This window comes from Brienomyrus brachyistius, chromosome 2 (genome assembly GCF_023856365.1).
Source record: "Brienomyrus brachyistius isolate T26 chromosome 2, BBRACH_0.4, whole genome shotgun sequence".
NCBI classification, from domain to species: domain Eukaryota; kingdom Metazoa; phylum Chordata; class Actinopteri; order Osteoglossiformes; family Mormyridae; genus Brienomyrus; species Brienomyrus brachyistius.
In genome coordinates this window covers 6831135-6843883 of record NC_064534.1, presented here as the reverse complement: position 1 = coordinate 6843883, position 12749 = coordinate 6831135, and the positions used below count along the sequence as shown (strand labels likewise).

At 47.1% G+C, this 12749-nt stretch overlaps 1 protein-coding gene across 3 annotated transcripts in view; it reads left to right on the top strand.

Moving 5' to 3' along the window:
- Nucleotides 1-12749, top strand: part of stpg2 (sperm-tail PG-rich repeat containing 2) — a 45485-nt gene that overhangs the window by 18820 nt on the left and 13916 nt on the right. The window contains exon 10 of one of the 3 annotated variants that reach the window (XM_049004055.1): nucleotides 9849-10245. The exons of the other annotated variants lie outside the window; for them this stretch is intronic. Coding sequence (XP_048860012.1) covers nucleotides 9849-9860 — 12 coding nt within the window. The 3' untranslated portion in view covers nucleotides 9861-10245. Of the gene's footprint in view, nucleotides 1-9848; nucleotides 10246-12749 lie in introns of those variants that run through there. 3 annotated transcript variants of the gene reach the window in all.

The following is a 12749-nucleotide window of genomic DNA, read 5'->3' as shown; positions in this document are numbered from 1 at the left end:
ATTTTTTTCTCCGGTGCTTTTGTGCCTTTTCAGTCGCGATGGATGAATAGGAGCTGAGGTTGCGGTAAAGGCACCGTGGGCAGCCGCCTTGAATGAAAGGGTTAATGTAGGTGGGGTGGCAGTGCGGCAGTTGGTGTCAGCTGGCGCGAGGCCCAGGCGGCCGCTGTGATTCTTCCAAACTGTACCAGTGCGTGGCTTAAGCCCTCAGGACCATGTGGAGGTTCCCACTCGCTCATGAGAGGGAGCCAAATGATGTGTGTGTGTGTGTGTGTGTGTGTGTGTGTCTGAGGACGGGGGGTTTCTGGAAGGCAGAGGGCTCGCAGCAAGTGATTCAGGGAGCATGAGGCACATGGGGAATGGATACCAATCTGCTGCTGATTGATGTTCATAAGGAGGCCTGTAAAAGCAGTGGGGGTGGATGGATGGATGGATGGATGGATGGATGGATGGATGGATAGATAGATAGATAGATAGATAGATAATACTGGAGATCGGTAATTGATAATTAAGATATACAAATAAAAATCATGTCTTACTTTGTACACAGGATGACACAAATATGCATAAACCTGTAATGTGTAAACAGAATAATAAGAGACTACAAATGTAAAATGTCTGGACCTTAACGCAGGGCAAATGTGAAGCATTTAAAACGATATATACGAGCCATCACAGCATCTGCGTCGATGCAAGTGAAAGTCTTTTTATTGCGATGAAAAGCTCTCCCGCAGGATCGCCTGCTTGCATTCCCGGCCATTTCTGTTGTTTTTCCTCCGTGTCAATTTCACACCCAAATCATTTCTATCATTTATTTGCTGGTGGTCTTGAAGGTAACGGCGAGCTGCTTGACTAGGTGTGCTGCATCATTACTAACTGCAGCCTGATCTTAGGGTCGCCCTCCATCATCGTTAGTGGGAATAACGTCCACCACCAAAAAAATAACAAGCTTACAGGAGATTTTCTGTTGCATCATTTTTCCATGATGGTGGAGCAGATTCTGGAACATTCCCGGAATTTATCCAGTTTTCGGGGTAGTTTCTTCCCCAGATTTCTGTCCAGGGCAATCAGGCACACGGCATTGTAGAGGAGAAACATTTCTTTTGAAGACTTTGATGCTACTAATGTTGCAAACACATCTCAAGCCATTGTGGTCCACAGCAAATGTAAATCCTCACTGAAGCTCCTGGTAACTAGCTGCTGTTCACACGAATGAAGCATGCAGATATAGTTGTGTAGGTCCTCAGCTGACCTTGAGAGAAGATATAAGCTAGGAGGCAGTCTGCTCGAGCTATCAGAGAAGGGCCTACACCGTACACTGGCTCTGAGCTCAGATGTAAACAGGAGATACTTAAGGATAGCTGACATGGGCAATAGACCACTGATCCTAATCAGCATGCTTGCAAACCCATGTGGGACATAGAGAAGTGCATGCTGGGTGCCAGATGAGGGCGCCACATCTGTGGGGTACGGGGGGGTCAGTTATGGTTGTACAGAGGGCAGATTCCTGCTCATTGTTTAACCCCCCAAAGGTTTTTTTTTCCCCTACTCGGGAGTTTTTGCTTCCTCTCCTCCATTTTCTTTCTGAATTCTGTCTATTTCCTGTCCCTTTTTTGTGTTTCATGCATCATTTTGCATAATTGATGTAATAATTGTTCTCCACACACTCTTGTCAGGCGCCTTGGGGTGACTTAGTTGTGATATATAAAAATAAATTGAGTTGAATCGAACTGCCGTTCTTACCACTGCCTGACCGCTGTGTGAGTCTTCCTGTCTCCCTTTGTCTGTCACTCACTTGCCCAGCGGAGGAGGTGGGGGCCGATGGCGGGACTCACAGGCTGGGATTCTTGTTAGTGCCAGGTGTTAGCAAAGTAGCATCATTTTGCTAAGGCGGCCTGTCTCTGGCCCTCTCCCACGTCGGAGTATAAATAGAGAGGCCTGCTCTTTCTGGAGCAGTAACAGCCACGCTGGGCCTCCTCTCCGCGGAGTTAATGAAACGCGGCATGACGCCGTGCCGGTTAGCGGCTCGCCGGCCCGCGCTTCCTGCGTCCTGCGGAGACGTGGATTAAAAGTGTCTAATCAGCCTTTATTATCCCGGGCCTCGGCACAAGAGGGAAGAGAGATAAAACCATCCACTGTCATAGTTCATTTAGCCCTGTCCTGCTTTGTTATATGTGTGTGTGTGTGTGTGTGGGGGGGGGGGGGGGGCACGTAAGCCGTGCTGTGTTCTGTATACGGGCAGAGTGTGGCATGGGACTATAGCTGTAGTGGGCTCCAAACCTGGGGGGCGGCAGTGCTGTTAGGGTGTAGGGTAAATGTCTCCCACAATGCCTTGCTCTTTTAGCAGGGATGCGCGTGTATAGGCCCTGCCTTCCGCAGATGGTATCAACAGTAGTGCTGGCGGCTTGTCATGGGGATGAGCAAAAAAAATGTCACATTTGGCCAAGAGCAGACGGTATTGGTTACCCCCCCTCCCCCCCCCCCCCCGCACAAACACAGCAGCTGTACACCACACAATGTGTGTAAACCCCCCCCCCCACCACGCAGAAACAGTAGCTGTAGCTTTCGTGGTATCTAGCACCCCCCCCTCACTTTGAGACATAGTGCCTGTAGACCGTGTTTTGGTACTTACACCTCACAGTGAAGCAGGGTGCCTATAGACCTCCCCCAGTACACACACGGACAACAAAACAGAGAAGGTAAGAAAGGGGGAGAGACCAGGGGCAGAAAGAGCAGGTAGAGAGGTGAAGAAGAAGGGAGTGATGAGGAGAGAGAAAGAGAGAAGGAGAATGAAGAGACAGGTCAAGAAGAAGGGGGAGACGAGGGAAGGAGAGAGAATGAGAGAGGAGGAGGAAAAAGAGAACGATTATGACCCCTGGGAGAGGGAGGAAGAGGGTGGGGGTTAGCAGCGTGCTGTTTGATCTCGTCGCTGTAGGGGGCAGGAGCTCGGAGGCGAACAGGAACGTGTGGCGGTAGTTTGATGGAAGATTTGCGTCAAGAGTCAACATGATTTTTGTTTGGGCTCCTTTGGTATCGTGCACTGGCAGGTGAGCTGAGCGGGGGGTGTATGGGAGTCATTATGGGGGGAGGGGGGGGGGCTTTGATAGGCATTGGGGCTCCAGGTGATCCGGCAGCAGTAGCATGGACTGAGGCCTTATCCAAGGAGACGGGTGACGAAATGCCATGAAGCCCAGGGTGTGTCTCCGTGGTGGAAGGTCGTCCTCGAGGCCTAGAAACAGGTGCGGGGGGGGTGGGGTGAGAGAAGGATTAGCCTTCTGCAGCATGAAGACTCCTGGGAGACACCAAAGGGCCAGTGGGGGGGGAGGAGCCCTTTCGTCATGTTTCATGCCATCTGACAGGTCATAGTGATGGGGACTTATTATCCGGGACGTCGGCCGCACCAGCGTGGGCCTGATCTCCCTGTGGGCCGCGCCGCACAGTCAGTCTGACGGCTCGCCGATTTCACATCGCCTCGGGCAGCATCTGCGCTCGGTGACGCCCCCTCCTGGTAAAAACAGCCTCCCGTGTCTTCAGTCTTCCATCCGGCTGCAGAGAAGCCCTGGACGTAGCTTCAGACCAAAGCGAGCCTGCTGAATGACCCATCTCAGCGGGGCAGGTCGTTGTACCTTGGGAAAGGCTCTTACCATAGATCACGACATGAAAATACCGTAAATGGCGTTTTATGAATAAAACGTGAGTAAACGATGTGATGGAACGAAGAGAAATATTCGTATAATCGTATACGACAAGACCTCTGGGTAAAACCGGGGCTTTTTTGTGTGAGAAATTTAGACAGCTAATTGTCCATTTCCATTATCTCTACCCTTCAAGTCATTATAATTATCTAAACTAATTTTCTGCTCCTGTATCTCTACGAGCACATCCACCTTGGCTTTCAGAGCCCCTGTCATCCTTTCAGGAAAAAAAAAAGTAGACCGGCCAGCCCCCAACACAGTGCGGGTGGAGGTATTAGATACCGTTAGAAGACGTGGTGCTTCTTCGGGGGACCCGGGTGATGATGTCACCATGCATCCTGCGCTTCCTCGCAGCTCCTCGTCCGTCACTGGGAGTTTCCATCCCCTCCCCACCTCCAGATGCCTTGTCAACCTGGCATCTATGGGTGTGTTTTCCCATAGATTCTCCTCCTGTCTATAGCTAAAGCTCCTCAGGCGTGAACTCCCAGCATCCTCTGCCTGTACCCTATTTTCTTCATAACCCATCTATTTGCGCTCCTGCACATGTAAAGCATGGCGGTTGAGGGAGTAGATTTGTGGGGGACTTGTTCGGTGAAATGGGCCACGCTGTGTGATGCCTGAGTGGCATGCCTGATTGTTGTTGCCTTTGGATTGGTCGGTGTTCGCGTCCCTGTGGCCGATGTCTAAACCGGAGCAGGCAGGGCAAAGGCCGGCTGTTGGGGGCCTCGCAAACCATGTTACCGAAATAGAGGTGTGTTTGCGCTCGCTACCCCATCGCGGCAGGCAACCGAGCTGATGTACAGTGACTGATTCAGAATTAGTACTGTAAAAGGGACTATACCGGTGTCACCCCAGTGACCTCAGACAGTAAAGTCACCGTAGCCGATTGCTTGGTCAGAAATGCATTCATTTCATTTGGTCAAATAGTTCTGTGAAATGCATAATTCAGGGTCTGTCAGTGTTCATCTCAGCAAATAAAATATAATAAACCGCAGTATAGGCAAGGTAATGTATGTACTAAAAATGTGATTTACATACTGGCTTCCATTTTACCCATTAAGACTAGCGGGCATTTTTACTAGAGTGGTTCATGCTAAGTGCTATACTTAAGTCAGCACAGTCCCTCTGGACGGTGAACAGGCAATATTCAGTTTGCCCTATAGGGGGCATTTTTAGACACAGACACGCCCCTGTTGTGTGGCAAGTGAGGCTGTAAAGCTGTGTCTAACTTGCAGAGCCATGCCAGACCTAGTTTGCTTTTTATACAGCTGATTGGCTGAAAAAAAAGGGGCGGGCTTTGGGGGAAAAAAAGAGGGGAGCTGGCGTTGTGTACATGTTACATTTATACTGATTTGACATGTCAGTTAATTAGGAGTGATTCACTGAACTGATTCTTTGTTCAATTATTCCACTCATACAATACACTCCTGGGGCACGCAGCCAGCTCTCTACAAATTACTACAGAAATAAAAGGGATGTTTATGCAGGTGCGTTTAACGCACAAAAGCTAGGTGGATTTGCCCCGTACTTCATGGGACAACTACAATGAGTATTAATTAACCACTGCTGTTGGTCGCCTTCTGTAATCCATAGCACGGATGTTCGTGGCGGGTTGGGGCGCGTTATTACACCAGAACTTGAAGGTCTATTGAATTATCCGTAAGGAATCACATTTGCTTAATGGAGGTCTGAAATGTTGGGTGTAGGAAAGCTGAATTGATTGGGAAGAACGTTTGGATGAAGTCACGGTACTGCCTGAGTCCGGAGTGTGTTTAACCTTGCGTCACACTTCATTGACTTTGACTGCACAGCCCTCCCTGGTCAGGGATCCCGCCCGACGGCCTCTGAGTACCTCGCAGTGTCACCGTTACCGTCGGCCGTTTCTGACCATGTGACTTCTGACCTCGTGCCTAAGCTTATTAGAAGGTGGCTGGAACTGCAGGAGAATCACGAGTGGATGGACGGCCGAGGACTCGGAGCACCGCGTGCTTTTTCTGGGGCTTGAGTGCCGTCCCCGTAAAGCGGGGCCTAGGAGTGGACACAGCCCCTGCATGTGGTCTGCCTGCCCTACATTCTGCCATCTGCCCTACCCTCGCTATGCCTTTCCCAGTGCCGCCATGCTGCGTGAAGGTCCTCCTGGTAACCCTAGCTACTTGCATGACACACTTCACATGCACCCAGAATCACCTACATTTTTACAGTTATGATTATTTATTTTACATTTTCTGGTAGTGCTGCGGGCCCACTGCTGGTTATGTTGTATGGGCGTGGACTTTCCCAAACACTGCGCTTACAGGACTATATCAGTAATCCTTCTTACAGGCACCGATTTTGACTGTCCCTTTACTCCTGCCCATCTAAGCACCTGCTGCTACATCACGGTATATTGCGCCCCATGCCCCCAACCCATGGGACCCCCCTTCTGCTACAGTGCAGTGCACTTTGCACACTATCTGCATTAGGCACAAACTGTAATTTATGCGTATAATTTATTATGCTGATTTTTTTTTGCACGATACCCACAAAGTAAACGATTCTGCTTCTGTTTATGAACTTGAGAGGCCTGCACCGCTATTCGTTTATATATCATGGCTTTACACTTTGCTACAGATGTCAGCCAGAACCCAATTTGCAATGACTCTTGTTTTTGCTACCGATACCAGTTTAAAAATGAGGTTCTGATGTACTTATTATGAGATATGAAAAGTTCAGACCTAGCGAAACACTTCTGGGTCCGTCCCCTAGCAGACACAGGCGATGTATTAGTCCGTTTTTTTTTTTTAAATCTGAGAATAGTTCTATTTGATTACACCATATTTTCAGAGATTCAAGTTAAGCGATTTAGCCAGACGGTTCTGAACCTACCCTCCTTTTTTGTTGGTTTAGATTCTAACCATGAGGGATTTTACTGCCATTTTCAATAGGCTGCTTAGAGATGATTGTGAAGGGTTTATAAATAATGTCTCCGGGTTCTATTGTGAACTCTACCCCGTACACCATCATACTTCTGCTGATTTATCGGTTCTGTACTTTTTGGCTTTTTCTTACATCCATTATTGTATATTTTCTAGCAATTCCCCGGGTATCTAGCAATAGAAAAGGCAGATCCGTAATGTCCCTACTCAGAGAAGTCCCCGTTGAAAGAACTGAAGTTGGCGTTCACAAAAAAATTACTTTCTGTCTTTCTGTTATTCCTGTCATTGGTCGAGGTGTAAGGTGTCCGTTTTTTCGGCCGATGTGTTGTAATTCCCCATCGTATCTGATAAGCACCTCCTTCCTCGTCGCATGTTGATTATGATACATCGTGGGCAGACGTGACTTTTTTGGGGACAAACTTCAAAAGACCAGCCCGTGTGCACCGTCCAGAAGCTGTGCAGAAATGTGCGGGGTGAACTTTAGTGTCCTGTTAAATGTGAGGAAACCCCCCACCCTGGCACATTTTTTCTTTGAAGAGCTTTTATGGCAGGTGGTTTATGATCTGATCTTCATGATTCGCAACTTGCTACAGTGATTCATTTCCCTAGAAATCTGACACCCTGCCTCGGCTTTCTGAATGTTCCTGAACCTTCCCCTTGAATATTCCTCTGTATCAAAGTCCTTCTTGCTACTTAGACATCTCATTTTAACGTATAGTGTTTACACACTCCTGACTGAACGGAGCTTTTCAATTCTGACTTTTACCAAGTCAGTCCTAGTTTACAATTCACTTCATCTCCTCTCTGTGACCTTCCGGCGGTATTAAACAGCGATTACATAAAAAAATGAGCATTTCCTAATGAATGAGTGCTTTAACATGCATGAGGTTGAAATATGGGTAGATGATATATCTGAGGAATGTTTCACCACAGTAAGATACTTGGAGAATGCGTGTTTATGTTAATTCACAGGCATCTCAGGCTACATGTGCCTCCACGTGTAAACATTGCGGGGAAGTTTCTGTATTAAGTGCAAAAAAATTTAATTCCGGAATATGATTTCTCCGACACAGTGAAGCGAGAGCAATGCTTTCAATCCCACAATTTGGGAATTGCGGTTCGCTGACATTTCCGTGGTTTCGCTGGTTTACGCACTCGTCTAACGCACACATCCCCGTTGAGTTAAACCTGGCGGTGACTAGCAGTGTGCAGATTCCCCCTCCCCCCACGCACAACTTCCGGAACCTAATCTGTCCCACTGCTACCCCCATAATGGTGTTAACTCTCCATCGGCTACAGCGACACAGAGCACTCCCCTGCCGGTAGCATCTCGCGGCACTCAGAGCTCGAAATCCGAAGTGCAAACACCCTCGAAACAGCCAGTGAACGCTCGCCTTCGTGCTCGTCTCCGAGGTCGTCATGGAAACCACAGCTTCTAAGTCCGGGAAGGGAGGGTGAGGTGAGCTCCTGCTCGATCCCGACTTAGAACCCAAATGGGGAGATGCTGAGGCTGCCGTTCCCACCAAGGTCTCCAGACTGGCGCCGTCTCGCATCATGGATGTTATGGGGTGGGGTGGGGGGGGGGCTCTTGATGTCTTCCCAGTCTAGCGGCCTCTGCCAGGCACTTCCTTGGGTGCTCGCCACGTGCCGCACTTCTTGTGGTGTCAGAGGGCGCGGAGGCGATGAAATATTAAAGAGCGCCTACCTGCCTGCTGCTGAAGATGCGAAGGGGGGTGTCGGTGATCAAAGCCGGCGGCTCCTGCGAGGGCGGATTCAACATGTCGCTTCCATATGAACGCATGAATATTTCCGCAAGAGGTGTGCTTGTTTTCCCACGCTCTCCCTCGCAGCTTAGCTGCCTTCATTCAGTTTAGATGCATTCATCGTGTGTGTCTGCTGTTGTCCTACTGGCCTGTCCTCTCGTAAATAATGCCTAAATGCACCCTTTATATTTTATTTGAGGTTAAGGACATTCCAATCCCAGACACTAACCCATTGAGCCTCAAATCGCATCAGTACCACCAGCTCACACTGACCCAATCTAGGTAACCAGTACCTATCAACTAGTTTTCATGCGCTTGACTAGTTGTCCACCCCACATGGGGTGAAGGCAACAGATGTGATCATGGGAGTTTTACTTACGCAGTAATGTTCTGAGGGTAGAAGGAAAAATGATTGGTTCAGAGAGATAACCAATCAGAATTGTAGAAGAGGTGTCTTGGTCCTGCCTCCTCTAGTTGCTTGGACCCACCTGTTCTGGAACTTGATTGGTTATTTCTCTGAGCCAATCATTTTTCCTTCTGCCCTCAGAACATTACTGTGTAAGTAAAACTCCCGCAAGCAACAGATGTGTGATTGCTGTGGAGTTTGCCTGTCACTTAGCTCCTGAGCGATGCGAGGAGAGCCCATGTGGGTTAAGCCTTCTCCGCCCGACTCGCCGGCATTGCAGACGTGACTTCCAGTCTGATTCCTCCTGAGCCACTGGTAGGGATTTACGGCTTCGTCAGCGCTACCACCTCTGTCACCGATCCGGTGACAAATGGAAGCTTGCACGGGAATAAATCATTCATAAATGTGCACGTTTAGCGCACACAAGGGTGGCTCTCCCATATTCTCGTCACTAAATAATTTATGTTGCAAACACAATGACAGCCGCCTCAGGAAATCCCGTGTCCTCATAAATCTGACTGGATTCCGCCGGCCTCGTCTTCGCCTCCCGGGAGATCCGTCACAGGGATCTATCCGAAATCACGTCAACCGTACGCAGTTTCCTTCGTCTCAGGTTTAACATCTTCCGGAGATGGATTAATTCATGTCAGATTACAGGAGGCTAGGCCGTGGAGGACATCTTAAAGGAACGGGAGTTCAGAATCACGGTACGAAGGCTGAGGTGACCAAATCCAGGCATTTTTACCCTAAGACACTAGCACGGTAATTTATGCCCATTTATAGAGATAAATTTTCATTGGTGGTGTCCTGGGTCATGTTTTTGGAATGCACCTAGTGAGACTCCTGAGGAACCTGAAAAAATAATAATCTGTCTGTAAAAATGGGGAGAATGTGAACTGTAAAATATTGTCTTGGTTTTCTATGGAAAAAAAAATGACTTGATTATTGTTGCCTCTGTACAGGATAAAGTTGTTATCAAGGACACAGTGGGAGCATTAGAGACTCCTGAGAGCTAAAGTGTCCGCCAGAAACGTTGAATGAGTTATTACATATTTCTTCTCACCTTTTTCAGATGAGGCGTTGATTCACTGTTGTTCAGATGTGTGCCGGTTGCTATGGCACCAGATCTGCTGCCTGGAGGAGTCATGGCCACCATCCGTTTTCCTGTTGGTCTTTGACTTTGTTTTGGTTCCATTCCTTCTTCTGGGTTGCATGTTCCTTTTTTCTGGTTCACATGCCCAGCAGCTGTGGAGGGGCAGAGGAGGGCATTCAGAGATGACTGACAGAGACTCACTGGAGGACAGGGCTTCAACATGGGCCACCTGGAGTTTAACCAGGCCCCTTGCAAAACCTTCACAGCTGGTGAAGGACAGAAGTATCTCCCTTGTGTTCCATTCAGTTCCTACTCCGGGAACCATGAGAAAATACCACAAACGTCTCTCTGTGCCATTTCATTCACTCTATCTCCTAACCTATGGATCTTCTATATGCCTGTAAATGTGGTGATTAAGGTTCTGGGCCTCAGTAGTGCTTCAGTCACACACAGCGTACAACTCTTTGAGGAAAAGCCATGTCCTGGATAGGGCATGTTCTTGTTGCCTGGGAAATAGGTCCTGATTAGTAGTGGACCTCTACCCTGGACCACTAAAATAACCAAATTTACATGCACATACTATTTGATTGGCTTTGGGCAAAAGCATTCCGACACCTGGACAAGCAGACTGGTTCTCCAGACCAGCTGTTCTCCAGACCTCACGCAGAGACCAAACACTGCCCAATCTGGATCACTTTCACTTCCCTTAGATGTGACAGTACCTTCTAAGCGCTGTCTGAACACAACGTTTTTCTCCATTTGAGGCAAGCTACACGGCTGACAGCTGAGTGGTGAGTTAGCAGAAGTGATAGACTGTCACTCCCTATTATAGAAACAGGTCCTGTGTAGCATGTCTGCCATTTTGTAGTACTGTACTTATTCGTTTTATTTACATACATAATCTTTTAATTCTTTTTCTGTATATTTGCAATTTTTATTTTTTTCACTTGGATTCTTTACTTTATTTGAATTATGTAGTGTTCTTCATTACATTGTATTCTTTATTCTTTATAAGCACAGTAAAAGCAATGCCAATTTTCCTTTATATATATAAAGGATATATAAATATTATATATTTGGATATATAAAGCTTCATCTTACCTTATCTTAGCTTCTCTTTCTCAGCACAAAATTGCCCATTATATAATAAAATACTCACAATGCACTGCAAATTGTAGCATGCAGATGACACATACGATGATGCAGTTTGAAGGTGTTCTCTGTTGTTAGCCGATTGCCTGAAATACAAATAGCGTAATAATATCATAGAGGGAAACTATATACATAAATGTATTTTTAAGATTATATTGGCGATCTCTGAAAAGACTGGTGTTGTTCAAGTTTAAATAATAATTTATTAATGACGATAAAAATATGACATAATTTAAAATAATCATTAACTTACACATCTCTATTTACTTTATTTATGTTGTTGCTTTTCACTTTTTGCAAATGTCTGGTTGCTAGGTTACAGTCATGTGTCAAAATCCTCACCTTGTTTCACTGACTGATCCACGATATGGCGAAAAACATAGATTTTTCTGTACAGGGACTAGCGAGAGTGTGAGTGAGTGAACAGCTTTGAACGCTCCATAAATAAGGCGATGAGGATGTGCTTGTGTAGGCCGCCCTGTAAGGCAGGCCTTTCCCACCCCTACATGTGCGACGTCGGGCCAAACGAAGGCTAATTAACACCCTGAAAAGCTCATGGAACTTTCCTGTGAAAGTCAATCATTTAGAGTCGAGAACGACTGATAATTTTCCTCAGGACAACTTTGGAGCGCAAACGATAAATTAATGATGCAACTTGTGCGAAACTGCCGGTGATCCCGTCTGCGTGTCTGCAGCTGCTCGCCGACGATTTTCTTCGCAGGATGTGGGAATCAAACGCGACCGAACGCAGCTGTCTTTCATTTTCTGATTTTGCCGGTCTCCTGTCTTCGCGGGTTTCGGAAACGACACGAGAAACAGATTTTTCTGACAAAAAGTCTCCAAGCGCTGAGCGAGTGCAGTAACCCCTACTGACATTTAACGCCGAGCGTCGTCGATGAGGCTGAACGCAGCGATTAATTGTTCTGGAATCGAAGTAGAGCGTTTTAGTGTATGAGTGTGGCGCAAGCCACTTTGTTTGCCAATATCGATTCCGGCTAGAAAGAATAACACATGCTGGCATTTTGTGTTTGTCAAATATGACCTCATATTTTAATTACGGTTTTTCTCGTGGATAGAAAATGGAATTTCAATGGATGTGTTATTTTTAGGTGCCGTGCTGCCCTTGTCCTTACAGCAGTAATCATCTTTACGGCAGTGATCAATAGCAATTATAACAAAATAGAAATCAATAGCCGAGATGAAACTCGGCGTAGAGTTTGCTGCTCTCTGGGCCGCGTATTCCTGATCCTCCGCTGTCTGCTGTCAGAACAGCGTCGGCTTCCTCTTCCTATCGTGTGTGCTTTGCATCTCCCTTTCCTCTCCGGAAGTCCGTCTGTGCCATCTCGACGCCTGCAGTTTGGTTCAGCTTTCGTCCAGTTCAGCTGCGGATTCGATTAAATGCCAGTCGATCTCTCTTATGCTGCCTCGCTTAAATATGGAGAACTAATATGGTGTGAAAAGGGGAAAAAAAATAAACTGATTCTAAAAAAGCTTCTTTGCACGGACAAAACTGACCTAAACGGAGCGCAGTGCACTGGACCTGCACATCAACATTCCTACGGGCCGCTTAACCCAAACATATTGATTTCTGGACACTTGGACTACCTCCACTTTTTCCACACACCATAGATACTTATTATTTAATGTTTGTAATATGTTTTGTCTGGGACTAGGCGACCCAGCATTTCACTGAACAGTATGTTTTACACTCAGTGTAAGTCTATGTTT